We start from the raw sequence: 13808 nt of genomic DNA, 5'->3' as shown, positions 1-13808 counted from the left end.
AGTCCAACACTCTTCTACTTTCCTCTTCTTAATTCATCCTCAACCTTAATTATTCCTTTTTTCCCCTCCCCTCTGCTGGGAATTTCTAAAATGTTTACTGTGATGACCAAGGTAACCAGGATGGGTATTAACAATGCCAACTTCTTTATTGGATACACTGAGGCCCAAACTTTCCCCCAGTTCACAAAAGTTATCCCAGCATGATAGAACCATTTCATTGATGACTGGATAAGACCACCTCAACTCCTGTTACTCTATCCTAGAATTCCAATTTACCATCTACCTCATCATCATTAACTTCTTAAGCACTACCCATTTTGGCAGTCTGCTTCCCCATCTCTTCATTTTCTTTCCCACACAACCTTGCAAACCAATTCTACTCACCTTTCACTTTGTGAGGGTCACTTGGAGGGACACCTCATCTCTTGCAGCTCTTACTGTTCTTTTTTGCTTTCTCTCCCTTCCCCCTACTACATGTGAATAGTCATGCAGAACCTCTACAAGATCCAGCACTGCCACCCACCCCCATTACTTCTCAAAGTTCAATCCTTCTGTCCTCGATCATGAATCTGACACCCCCACCTCCCTCAGGGTTTGTGGTTCTGCAAACTGCAGGGTGACCTCAATATGGCAGGTGGTACACAGAAAAAAATAACCAGTACACTCAGTAAAGAGACTGGTATTAGAAATAGCATCCAGCCACAGAAATCTTGCAAAAGCAGATATTGGAGCATGATACAGTCCTTCAACACATTGGATTCTCTCAAACCATCCAACTCATGCCAACATGGAACACAGACATTTCACACACACACACACACACACACACACACACACACACACACATATATATATATATATATATATATACAAACAAGAGAGAGAGAGAGAGAGAGAGAGAGAGAGAGAAGTTTAACACCGAAATGTTTTACAGAAGTTTAGTTTTTGCTAAAACAAATAAATAGACAGAGATAAGTAAAACAACTGAAGGGAGTCACAGCTGATAGGAAATGGGGGGGGGGCTCAGACTATTTCATAATAAGGAGGTAAAGTGACCTGTGTCAGGTGATGGGGAGGACAGAGAGAGAGAGAGAGTAGAGAAAGATTAGTGAGAGAAAGAAAAGAGACAAAGAGAGAGAGAATAGAGAAACAGTAGAGAGACAGAAAGATAGAGTAGAGGGACAGAGAGAGAGAGAGAGTAGGGAGACAGAGGGAGTGTTGAGAGATAAAGAGAGCAGAGAGATAGAGAGAGCAAAGAGACAAATAAAGAGAGACAGATGTGAGAGAAGTGAAATTTACTTCTAGAGAGAAACAGACAAGATATAAGAGAGAAGTACCAAAGAAGAGAAAATTGCCAAAGATAATGTTTGAAAGTCATGTGGTATTTCATGTTGACATTTGATGCTATACTTATATCCTCTTCAAGTTGATTCTAATATACTACTACTACTACTACTACCTTAACATTGTTTTGACACAAGCCAATGATGAAGATATTTCAACCAGACTCTACACATAAACTATGTTATCATCATCATCATCATCATCGTTTAATGTCCACCCTCCATGACGAAATTGAAGTAAAGTTAATGCTCTCTGTCTGTATGTGAATTTTCTTGTTATAGATTACATCAACTAAATCCACTCACAAAACTTTGTTTGGTCAGCCTGAGGCTATAGCAGAAGGCATTTATTTGTCCAAGAAATTGCACAGTGGGACTAAACACGACGTGATATGGTTGGGAAACAAGCTTTTTAACCACACAGCCACAAATATATTCATAACCCTTTTGATGCCAACCAACTTGACACTACTCTTGGTTCTAAAATATAAACTTCATTTTTGTCAGTGATCACAATTAAAGCTTCCATTAAAATTTCATGTTAATTTATGTTCCAGACATCCAAGTTAATAACAACCAAATTATTTTACTAAATTCTTCATCAGTACAACTCTTATCTCTTCCAGCTCAACCATGATCACTCCTTTCCTGTCCTCTAAAACATGAGTAGTCTTGTAGCCCCCTCTACAGAAAGAAGTATCATCATTTGATAAAAACTATTTTCTTGTTTCTCCTTTCTTTTTTATGAGTTATCTCAATATATATATACATATGTGTGTGTGCATGTGTTAAATGATGATGAAGATTTTATATATATATATATATATACACACACACACACACACATATATATATATATTCACTTTGTACCTTGAGGATACACCCTAACCATCTCCCATTCCTGCGTACTCTTCTGCAAGACACCTGTTCCTGCACCTCTGTCATATTTTTACTTCCTTCAAGAGTATACCCCCACTTGGTGGAGGAATTTCGTCTTGCAAGTTACCTGGTGACCTCACTGGTACTAGTGCCATGAGAAAAGGGTCCCAGTACATGCTGTAAAATGATTAGCATTAACAAAAGCATCCAGCTGAAGAAACCATGCCATGCTGACCATGCAGACATTGGAGTTCAGTGCAGTCAACTGGCTCGTTGGTTCATGTCAAACCATTCAACCCAAACCAATACAGAAAACACACATTAAAAGAATGGTTCATATCTTTAGAATATTGAATTTTCTTTAAAATGCCATTTATGTGGTTGCTCATCATCATCATGTGAAAGCACATGGTCTAATATTGATATTCTAAAACCATAAAAAATCACATCAATGCATCGTTGTCATCATCATCCTCATCATCATTTTTTTAATCTACACTTTCTATGGACTTTAGGTACTTATTCTATTGGCTTCTTTTGCCAAACTGCTAGGTTACAGAAATGTAAACAAAGTAACACCAGTTGTCAAGTGGCAGTGGTGGGGGAGAAACAAAGATACAAAGACATACATACAAAGACAAACTTCTTAACCATACAGCCACAATTGTGCCTATAATCTATAGAATATAACCTAAAAAAAATTAAGAGTGTTAATGATCAGATATTCAATGAGAATGAGAGGATTGTTTTCCATGAAATATATTGTTTCTAAAAATATATTGTGAAAGAAAAAAAATTTTTAAATCAATACAAAATGTTTCTAACCTCTGTTAATGTAGGAACGGATGAAGTTTCGATTGTTTATACGTTCCAGTTTCTCTTGGCTGCGGGGTCGAGGTGAAGGACATATGCAAGCAGGATCATTCTGAAGTCCTGGCATATAGCTTGGACGATTTGTACGGCATCTAAATATTTCAGGTGTTCCTTTCTCAAAGCGACATTCCCAGGCCTTTGACAAAAATAAATATTTCAAATTAAAAAAAAAATTTTAAGAAACAAACAAACATCTACAAAAAAATTAAATCTACAAACAAACAAGGAATGATCATATTTTTTCCATTCTGCAACATTCGATCAATTATTACTTTCAATGAATAACCACATAACTTGCTGAGATGCAGATGACACAATTCGGCCAATGCTACTTCTCTTTTAACCCTTTCCATATCAACCTCCCCGAAACTTGTCCAAATTTCCTATTTTAAAGTAGTTTTAATTAAAACCTTCCATTAAAATTTCATGTCATACACCAAACATCAGATTAACAACAACAAAGTTATTTTGCTAAATTCTTCATTACTTTCAAGATTAATTGAAGAAATATAGTGTTTGGCACATTTTCTAATGTATCTTTAGGTCTTTTTCACCCTTTTATTACCAGACTGCCCAAGGCCAGCCTTGATTCTATGATACAAACTTGTTCTAAAGTGATCTAAATTAAAACCTTCCATCAAAATTTCATAATTAAATTTCCAAATACCAGATTAATAATGACAAAACTATTTTACTAAATTCTTCATTATTTTCAAAACTTATTGAAATGAACACAGTTTATTTCAACAGAAATGTTTAAAAAAAGTTAAATCTAAAAATCTTATCCATCTCTCTCCTCACCAAATTCACAAATCCAAGAATATTTCCACAAGTGAAACCTAAGTTACGTTGCAGATGTCATGGAGCAATGACACTTTCTCCATAAAACAACAACTCTCTTAGCACTGACCATTCAAACATTATGTTAGAATGGTATCCATTTGTCACTGCCTGAAATATGAGCTTTGACATCATAACCGTAACTATTCGGATAAGCCATCCTTCATTTCATCGTTATATATTTCATTATATTTTATAACATTTCATGTTGTATTAATTTCAAGCATGAAATATATTTCTTCAATGTTTTATGACTGAAACAAGAGTAACTTACCTGTCGTGGTTTGCAAGGAGATTTGAATTCTGGTCGTTCACAAAGCTCAACAAGATCAGCTCCAGAGAACATCTGGAAGTTGACAGATGGGCTACGGATGCCATTCTTTTGCAGTTCACTTTTACTGAACCAGGCCAACATTTTCTCTTGTCGTAACATCTGTTTACGAATTTTCTTGGAGATTTTTCTGAAACCCAACAATTCATAAATGAAACAGTATTATTACAAAATACAGAGACAGATGAAGAAAATATTTAGTTTCAACAAGAATTCCTCCCTCAGACACATACAAACCATTAGAAGAAACAAATAAATGAGGTTAATTAGCTGCTGAAAAGACTACACAATTATTTTTGTTCTTAATTTAATTCTTGTATATAAGAGACGAACCCATATCTTTGATCAACCAAAACTGACCTTTGCAATCAACCCACCCAAAGCCACCTCTAGTCCTATGATACAAAATTTCTGCTTTAATCCTTGCAATGCCAACCTATCTGAGATTGTTCTCGGTTCTATGATACAAACTTCCTCTATTACATTGATTTAAATTAAACCTTCCATCAAATTCCATGTTTATTTATCTTCCAAATACCAGCTTAATAATAATAGTGTATTTCAACAGAAATATAGTAACAAAATGAATAAAATTAACAAAAACTTTCCAAGAAAATGTTATGTTAATTTAAGTTTCTAACACCAGCTTAATAATGATTTTAATAAATTCATTATTTTCAGAATGAATTGAAATGAAGATTGTGTAATTTAATATGATATTTGGAACATTTTTCTAACATATCTGTCCCATTCTTTTAACCCTTTTGATATCAACCCACTTGAAGTCACTCCTGGTCCTGTGATACAAACTTCAAATTTTTAAGTGCTTTAAATCAAAAGCTTTTATCAAAGTTTCATATTAATTTATGTTCCAAATAACTGCTCAATAATGACAAATTCTTCATTATTCTCAAAATTAATTGAAAAAGAAAAACGTTTGAGCTGGTATAACATCATCTCTTTCTCTCAGTTACTATAGATACTGGACAGTTTTTTTTTTGTTTTTGTTTTTTTGTTTTTTTTTGTCTTGGCTTTTGTTTGTTTTTTTTTTAATTTTGTGTTCTGAAATTTGTAAAAACTGTTCCAATAAGATTTAGCTTCCCCTTCACAATTAAAGATACTTTTAACCACAAACAGCTGATAAAAGATTCAACATTCCACAACAGAATGTTGTTTCCACACATACTTTCCACATTATTCATCAGGATTATCAACTATATCTAAAGAAGATATACAATCTAACAGGTTTCCCAGATAATCTCTAAATCTTAGTTAGGATTTATCATATGATCTATCATAACTTTATTTTTTCTATCATTACATCTCTATTCTATAAGATTTTTCATTTCTGTTTCAACACACCGTACTAATGAATGTACTGCACTGATGTACTAGTACTAATGTTACTACTTCATCAACAACCATCACCAATATCCTACATTCAACCATAATATATTGTCAAATCATCAGAGACATGTAGCTTCTATACATAAGCCACTATCCATCTGAAAAATTGTGGATTCTGTTATCTTTTCATTCCAATAATCTTATGTACAAAAGTTACATAAGATGTCTATAAAATGTGTAACTAAATTTCTTACAAACAATCTCTCATGCTCTGTTTTATTTTCTACATACATATGCTCTGTATAATACTCAAACCCAGTATTTGTAACAAGGGATACAAATACAATACACACAAAGTTATAAATACTAGTGATTTGTCAAGTAACTTAAACTTTAAATTGCAATGGATGAATCTACATATATACAAACTCCATTTGAAGATAATTTTAAATCTAATGTGCAAACAACTTTGACATTTTAAGTTAGCAAAACCATAGAATAGTCTAATAGAAAAATTGACTGATTCTTTAAGTAATAATGCAGATTATTTTTAATAGATACCAAGTAAACTTCAGGGAACATTCTAGAAATATTTAATCCTTTTGATACTAACCCACCTGAGACTACCCCTGGTTCTGTGATACAAACTTACTGTTTTAAAGTGATCTAAATTAAAAACTTTTATTATAATTTCATGCTAATTTATATTCCAAATACCAACTTAATAATGACAAAGTGATTTTACTAAATCCTGTGATATTTTAGAAATTAAGAAATTTAGAAAAAAAGACGGAATATTTTGAAAAGTGAACACAATGTAGTGATACTCCCAGCCCACAAAAGAAAAAGAAAATACATAATTAGTTAATTTTATGTCTGTAATAAAAATAGAAATTAATGTTAATGATAATTCTTATCAAGGAAAGGGGAGCAACTTCAAAATAAAAACTGATGGCATAAAATGAGAAAAAAATCTGATTTTTTTTTTGCAAGTACTGTGACAACTTTAGATATATTTCAGTGTTACTGGACCTCCTCAACAAAGCACTGTCACTCACAATCACCAGCGTTTGTAAAAGCTATGCTGATATATAGGATTTTAGTGAAAAAACATCACTGATTAGGTAATTGAAAATAATGCCACAGAAAATGTTTTCATTATGCCTTCTTTGAGAAGGATGCATAGTTAACAGAGGACTGATGTACTTAATGCATTGAGTCTCACAAAATAATTGTTGACTGAGTAAAATTACACTCATAATGAACAGAAGAACAAACCATTCACATAAATAATTCTTGTCAAAGACAAGGGAAACAACACTGAAACTTAAAATGGAAAACTAGCTAAAGTCTAGTTGGTATCTGGATCCTGCACCAAAACATCATATCTAGGATTAGGCTTATATTATTTACTTAACACTACAGAGACTACAACTGATCACCTAAATTACTACTGAAAACAATAACAAAAAGACAATAATAATCAGTTATACAAGTTTATATTTGCAATGGACTTCAGTAAAACAAATTTTCTTATTCTGATTTCTATTTCTTCAACAACACCTAACAAAAATGAAAGGATACTGGAATCAACATAATTTGGTTGACACTGAATTGAACTTTACATGTTAATTTGGAGAAATGTTTATTTTAGATGATATAACTGAAGAAAGATACATTTCAAATAATTAGGCAACCTTTAAATTTCCAGAACTATAATCAGAAATGCTAAAAAAACACTATCTCACAAGTAGGATAATTATGTTTTGTAATTAAATCACAAAGTTGAAATTTTCATTGATGAAAGAAACTTGAAAACCACATTTTGATAAAAAAAATATTAAAATGATATTTATAAGAATTTTCTAGACAGTGAAGGCTTTAATAATAATTGCTTTCTTTTAATAAAAGATACATACACTAAACTAATTAATAAGCAGCACTGTTTATAATAGTATAGTGTAGATAAGTGTAACTATTTATTATATGGAGATCAATATTTATTAGTACAGAGAGGAAATAGAGAATGAAATCTACTTCAATGAAAATTAATAAACAATTACTCACCCTCTTTCAAGAAGCACTGTGTCTCTCCATGGCTTGTTTCGACTGACGAAACCTCCTTTACTTATACTGCAGGAAAAAAAGAACTTTTTCTTCAATTATACAGTATCTTAATTAACATGTAAAAATTTCATAATAAAACCCTAATCTACAGTCTTCATATATTGCAATATCTTAATGGATGACAGGATTCCAAGAGACTGTTCTCAGCCTTGTATTTCAAGCAATTATACTAAATACCTTATCAGCATTTTTGTTTTCTAAAATACTCACTGTACATAATTTCATGAATGAAAAGAAAAAATATGTTAATCGAAGTTTTGTATGAAGAAATAAATTTAGAAAATGAGAGAAGTTCAATAAAAGTTCTGTCAAATCATACGAGGTGTCTTTTAATGGTGAGCCAAGTAACTGGGGGTGCAACAATGGATGTTTGAGTATTCATGGGCTTGTCAATTACAAATGTGTCCTATCATTATGAGACATTATGGATAAGAAATACAGATTAATGGAAAATTTAGAAACAAAATACATCATCATCAACATCATCATGTATTTTGCAAAAATTTTAAGCATGGCTGTGTGGTAAAAAGTTTGCTTCTCAATCACATAGGGGGGCTGATTACATTGACCCCAATACTCAACAGCTGGGTTGGTAATGAAAGGGTTAATAATAATAATGATAACTGTTTCAAATTTTGGCACTAAACCAGAAATTTTGAGGGGAGAAGCTTAGTTAATACCACTGACCACAGTACTTGACTGGTACTTAATTGTATTGAGCCCAAAAGAATAAAAGGCAAAGTTGACCTCAACCAGATTTGAACTCAAAACGTGCTGGAACAAATGCAGCAAAGCATTTTCCTGATGCTTAATGGGACTGCCAGCCTGCCATCATTATTAGTTTCTAATTTCAACATAAGGCTAGCAATTTTTGAGGGGAGGGGAACAGTCAATACTTTTGATCCCAGTTCTTGTCCGGTACTATACTTTCTCAGTTCTTGTCTGGTACTATACTTTATCAATCACAAAAGATAAAAGGTAAAGTTGACCGTGGCAAGAGTTGAACTCAGAACATAAAGAGCTGGAAGAATAATGATAGCAATAACATCATCAATACCAGTAGTTATTAGCTTAACACTTATCTACACTACCATGTTTGAGTTGAGAGAGAGGGAGAAAGAGAGAGAGATAATGATGAGCTCACAAACTGCTGTTTATCATGATCACATCCAGATAACCTACATAAAATATACCAAGTAAAATATAGCAGTTAAACATTACTTGCTATCTACTAAGTAGTTTAGCTATTATGTAACTATTAAAAAATTGCATTACAATCATAATTAGTTTCAAATCCTAAGAAATTTTGGAAGATCTTGGAAGAACTTTCATACAGTTTTCTTTCTTCCTGATAACAGACACTATCTATCATGGAGTAGTTCTAGAAACTTCTATTTATTTATCCATTCCCTCTTGTATTTTCGTTTTTCTTATAAATTGTGAAAATTTTAATTGAAATAACACATTCTAAACTCTATTCTGTCAGTTAAAAACGTGCCTGGTTTGCTTTACAATAAAGGAATATAAAACATAACAGACATTTATTGAGTTCACATTACAAAGTTATGTTCATAAATCTTGACCTGATGACAACTTATAAAGCAGAGTTTGAGGTTGCTGATGGAAAGTATTAGGGTTAATGGTTAATTTATATTGTTGTAGGGGTGAGGAATGAGGATGTTTGCTTCAGATTCAATGCCATTGGTTCAATTTCTGGACTGGGCATTATGTATCGCTAAACAAAGCTCTTAAGCATTATGCATTGCTCCAGCAGAAAATGAATACTAGCCAAGGAAAGTGCTGGTACAATTCTCTCTCCCTCCAGTTGTCACATCCTTGGTGTGTTTGAGAGTACTGAAATGGTGTGTATGTCTACTTATAACTCCAAAGGCATTTAAAGTATTTAGTGGAATCATGGTACACATTGCCAAGCCATACTTGTTCATGGCTGACAGCTAGCTCTTTATATTGTTGGAGTAGACCTAGGATCAGAGAAAAAGATACAGAAACATAGACATCAAGGACGCAAAAACAAAAATCAAGCTAAATTTTTAAGTATGAGGTTTTGGAAGCGACTGAAAGAAATAAGAGCAGTCAGCAATATTCTGCAGAATAGCTGAGGCAGAAACAAAAGGAATAATAAACTTGTTGATGTGTTGATATATTAAACCTTTTGTTAACATATTTCGGATGAAATATCCCGCCTTTGTTTCAGTTAATCTATGCTCCAGACACCAGCTTTGTAATGATGACATTTTTCACTAAATTCTTCATTATTTTAAAAATTAACATGGAATTGATGGAAGGTTTTAATTTGGTTTATTTTAACCCTTTTGTTACCATACATGTCTGTCAAAATACACTCTCATTGTTTTAGTTAATTTCAAAAATAATGAAGAATTTAGCAAAATAACAGTCATTATTAATATGGTGTTTGGAACATACATCAACATGAAATTTTGGTGGAAAGTTTTAATTCAGATCACTTTAAAACAGGAACATAGAACTAGATGCAATAGAAGGGAGGTTGGTAGTGAAAAGGTTAAAATAGAAAGTTTGCATCAGAGAACAAGAAGCTGCCCCAGGAGGGTTGGTATCTAAAGGGCTAAAAGGGCATTGTGTGATAGCCTATTATATGGTAGGTAGCTTTCCCTGGTCTCATACTGGAGAATGTGTCAGAGAAATTAACCATGCATGTAGTGTGCATTGCAGAGAATTGGTAACTCCTGAGAAAACAAATATTTTTTTTACTCTAAAGAGACAACTTGTTACAATGAAGGCTAAGCTATTCTTTTTTATTCTTTTACAAGTTCCAGTCATTGGCTTGTGGCCATGCTGGGCACCACCTTCAAGAATTTTAGTTAATTATATTAACTCTTTTACTTGTTTCAGTCATTTGAGTGCAGCCATGCTGGAGCACCACCTTTAGTCGAGCAAATCGACTCCAGGACTTATTCTTTGTAAGCCTAGTACTTATTCTATCGGCCTCTTTTGCTGAACCACTAAGTTACAGGGACGTAAACACACCACCATTGGTTGTCAAGCGATGTTGGGGAGACAACCACAGACACACAAACACACACACACACATATATATATATATATATATATATATATATATATGTATATATATATATATACATATATATATACGACAGGCTTCTTTCAGTTTCCGTTTACCAAATCCATTCATAAAGCTTTGGTCAGCCCGACGTTATAGTAGAAGACACTTGCCCAAGGTGCTTCGCAGTGGGACTGAACCCGGAACCATGTGGTTGGTAAGCAAGCTACTTACCGCACAGCCATTCGTGCACCTATTTTAATTTGAGCATTTTATTCTTCTTGTATTTGTTGAATTGCTATGTTACAGGCCATAAAGGGATTCCATATAAATAATAACACTGGTTTACAGGCAGGTGTAACAGCACACACCAATACAGACATATAAATATACAAACACTCACACAAACACACACACACACACAACTACACAAGGCCTCTGTTCATCAAATCCCACTCATGAAGCATTGCTCAGCCTGACGTAACAGTATAAAAAGACAGATACCCACAACCATGTGATTGTGAAGTAAACTTCTTATTTACACAGTTGTGTCTTCGCTTTTGTTAAAAATGTGAGAATATAAAGGATTAAACAATTGTGGTGAACTCATTAATATTTAAAAAGTGTGTATTTAATGAGAATTTGCATAAACAAACAGAAAAGCTAACACATGTCACCTGCTTCTAATTTAATATATACATATATTCATTGACAAAGCATCTTGTTTCATTAATAAATTAATGAGGATAATTTCGTTTCTACAAATATTCTATAAATAAAATACATGGTTTAGTGTTAGTGAGAACGATGAATAGTTTACAATAATAAAGGAATTGTATAATTAAGTCTGTTCTCTCACTGTTGATACTTCCCTAATTGTTATCATCATCATCATCAACAGACTAATGCTTCTTTAGAAAAATAACTTGTACAGTTCTACAGAAATGTTTCTGCATATAAATCACAATAATTTCTCCTTTCATTTATGATGCTTCGTTTCCCCCACCCCTCCACATATGCTCCTAGTTTCCCTGTCCCCACTCATTTATACATATCTCATACCTTGAGGGTACTACCTGGACCCTTCATCACCACTATTTGTCTCTTGGCAGTTACTAATCATTTGTTCCCACCAATGTAGCTCCTCTACAACAAGAACTTGTTCTGCCCCATCCCCATTTCTCTCATACCTTAACCCTTATCTCCTAGCATAAAGCCCCAACCCATCCACCTTGGGTTGCATAGTCTTGTATGCTAAATAATGACCTCAATAGTGTCAGTAACACAAGAAAAGCATCCAGTACACACTGTAAAGTGATTGACAGTAGGAAGTGCATCCAGCTGTAGTAACCATACCAAAGCAGACACTAGGGCATCATGCAGTCTTTGAGCCCATCAGATCCTGTGAAACCAGCTAACTCATGTCAGCATGGAATATGGACGTTGAATGACAACAATGCTTCATAGGACCAAATCAACCAAAAACCCAATTATTGTTATCTTTAAGAGATATTTATAAAACAAAATCTGAAACTCACTTTTTGGCAGCTTTCAAGAGTGGAAGAAGAGAGCGTCCATCCATATCAGAAGGTATATCAATCCCAGCCATATCCAAGATGGTTGGCGCTATATCAATGTTGGCAACTAAATTGTTGATACTGAAAATTAGATAAGAATGGTGTTATAAAAATACTTTCAAAGAGCAAGATGAATCATTTATGATTCAAGAAAATTTCAAAATGTAAACTGCTGGATTAATTTCTTTTAAATACTTTAAACTATAAGAATACTTTTTGCTTTACTTAACCCTTTTGTTACCATATTTCTATTGAAATCTACTTCTGAAAATAATAAAAAATTTAACAAAACAACATTGTCATTATTAACCCTTAGAGTTCTTAACACCAGTATAGCAGTAGCAATGCTAAACATGCACATGCTGTGCAGGGCCATTGATTACGAGTGTTTTGGCCCCATTTTGATCAGCCAATCAGAATGTTTGTTACATCCAAAAGTAAGACGATGTATCTACGCCCTGTCCAATTGTTTTGGTAATATGTTCTTGTAGAAATAGGGAGAAATTTCAGAATGAAATGAGCTCTAGTGTGTAAAAATAAGTCAGTACATGGTGGATACAGAAAAAAATGATACTATGACCAGGCTACACAAAACACATTAGCATTATCAGTGGCTGAGAAAAACTGGAGTGAAATTTATCATTTGCACTATATACAATACCTATGCGATCTTCCAGTCACTCTGTCCAGAAAATGCTAAAAAGTACACCTTCCAAAAATTTCTGGGTGAGTATGCCCTGGATCTGGTAGGAAAGTACAGATGTAGTATAGTCCACCATGAATCCAGAGAGCATGAAGTGCCTGCTCAACACAAAAATGTTGGACCACGCCATTCAGAAATACCTGAGGATGGCTCTACTAATCATCTATGTGTTGTCTGTTCATGCTAATACAATAAAATGAAAAGGGAAATCCCCAATGTGAAAGCCGTCAAATTTTCATTCCACTATTCTGAGTGCAAACGTCACCTGTGCATCAAGCAGGGGTTCTGCATGCTGATCTAACTGGCAAAGCAAAGTGGAATGGAATCATTTTACTGAGTGAATTTTTCTTTCATATCTTGAATCTCCTTTTAACGATGACACAACCCCAGGTAGTGATAAACCACAAGCTCTTTCACTTTTGAAGAATCAACATTGGTTTTCTTCACTGTAGTCTTAAGTAATTCTTTGAACTTTTTGTTTTGTCCTCCATCCAAATGCCAAACATAGCATAGCTGGCCATATTGAATCCTACAAGGAAGACATGTATATGACATGTCTGAATCATCTGAGTTAGTGCCTGCACAGTAAGGAATACACCTCCCTTTCACACAAAATCTTCCTTTCTGACACACAACTCTCTCTCTCTCTCTCTCTCACACACACATACATACACACACACACACACACACACACACACACACACACACAGATTCAGTTTTTTCCAGC

General features: G+C 33.7%; 1 protein-coding gene across 13 annotated transcripts in view; it reads right to left on the bottom strand.

Moving 5' to 3' along the window:
• The window catches only part of LOC106879980 (extracellular sulfatase Sulf-1), a 204746-nt gene that overhangs the window by 93760 nt on the left and 97178 nt on the right, over window positions 1–13808 (bottom strand). For all 13 annotated transcript variants that reach the window (XM_052971048.2, XM_089358413.1, XM_052971050.2 and 10 more), the window contains 4 exons: window positions 12340–12459; window positions 7681–7746; window positions 4210–4396; window positions 3048–3231 (listed from right to left, as the gene is read on the bottom strand). In XM_052971048.2, the coding sequence (XP_052827008.1) occupies window positions 3048–3231; window positions 4210–4396; window positions 7681–7746; window positions 12340–12459 (557 nt within the window). The remainder of the gene's footprint in view (window positions 1–3047; window positions 3232–4209; window positions 4397–7680; window positions 7747–12339; window positions 12460–13808) is intronic.

Source organism: Octopus bimaculoides, chromosome 10, assembly GCF_046866305.1.
Source record: "Octopus bimaculoides isolate indiv1 chromosome 10, ASM4686630v1, whole genome shotgun sequence".
In the NCBI taxonomy this organism is placed as follows: Eukaryota; Metazoa; Mollusca; class Cephalopoda; order Octopoda; family Octopodidae; genus Octopus; species Octopus bimaculoides.
Note: the sequence above shows the minus strand (reverse complement) of the source record. Positions and strands in the feature narration are given on the sequence as shown.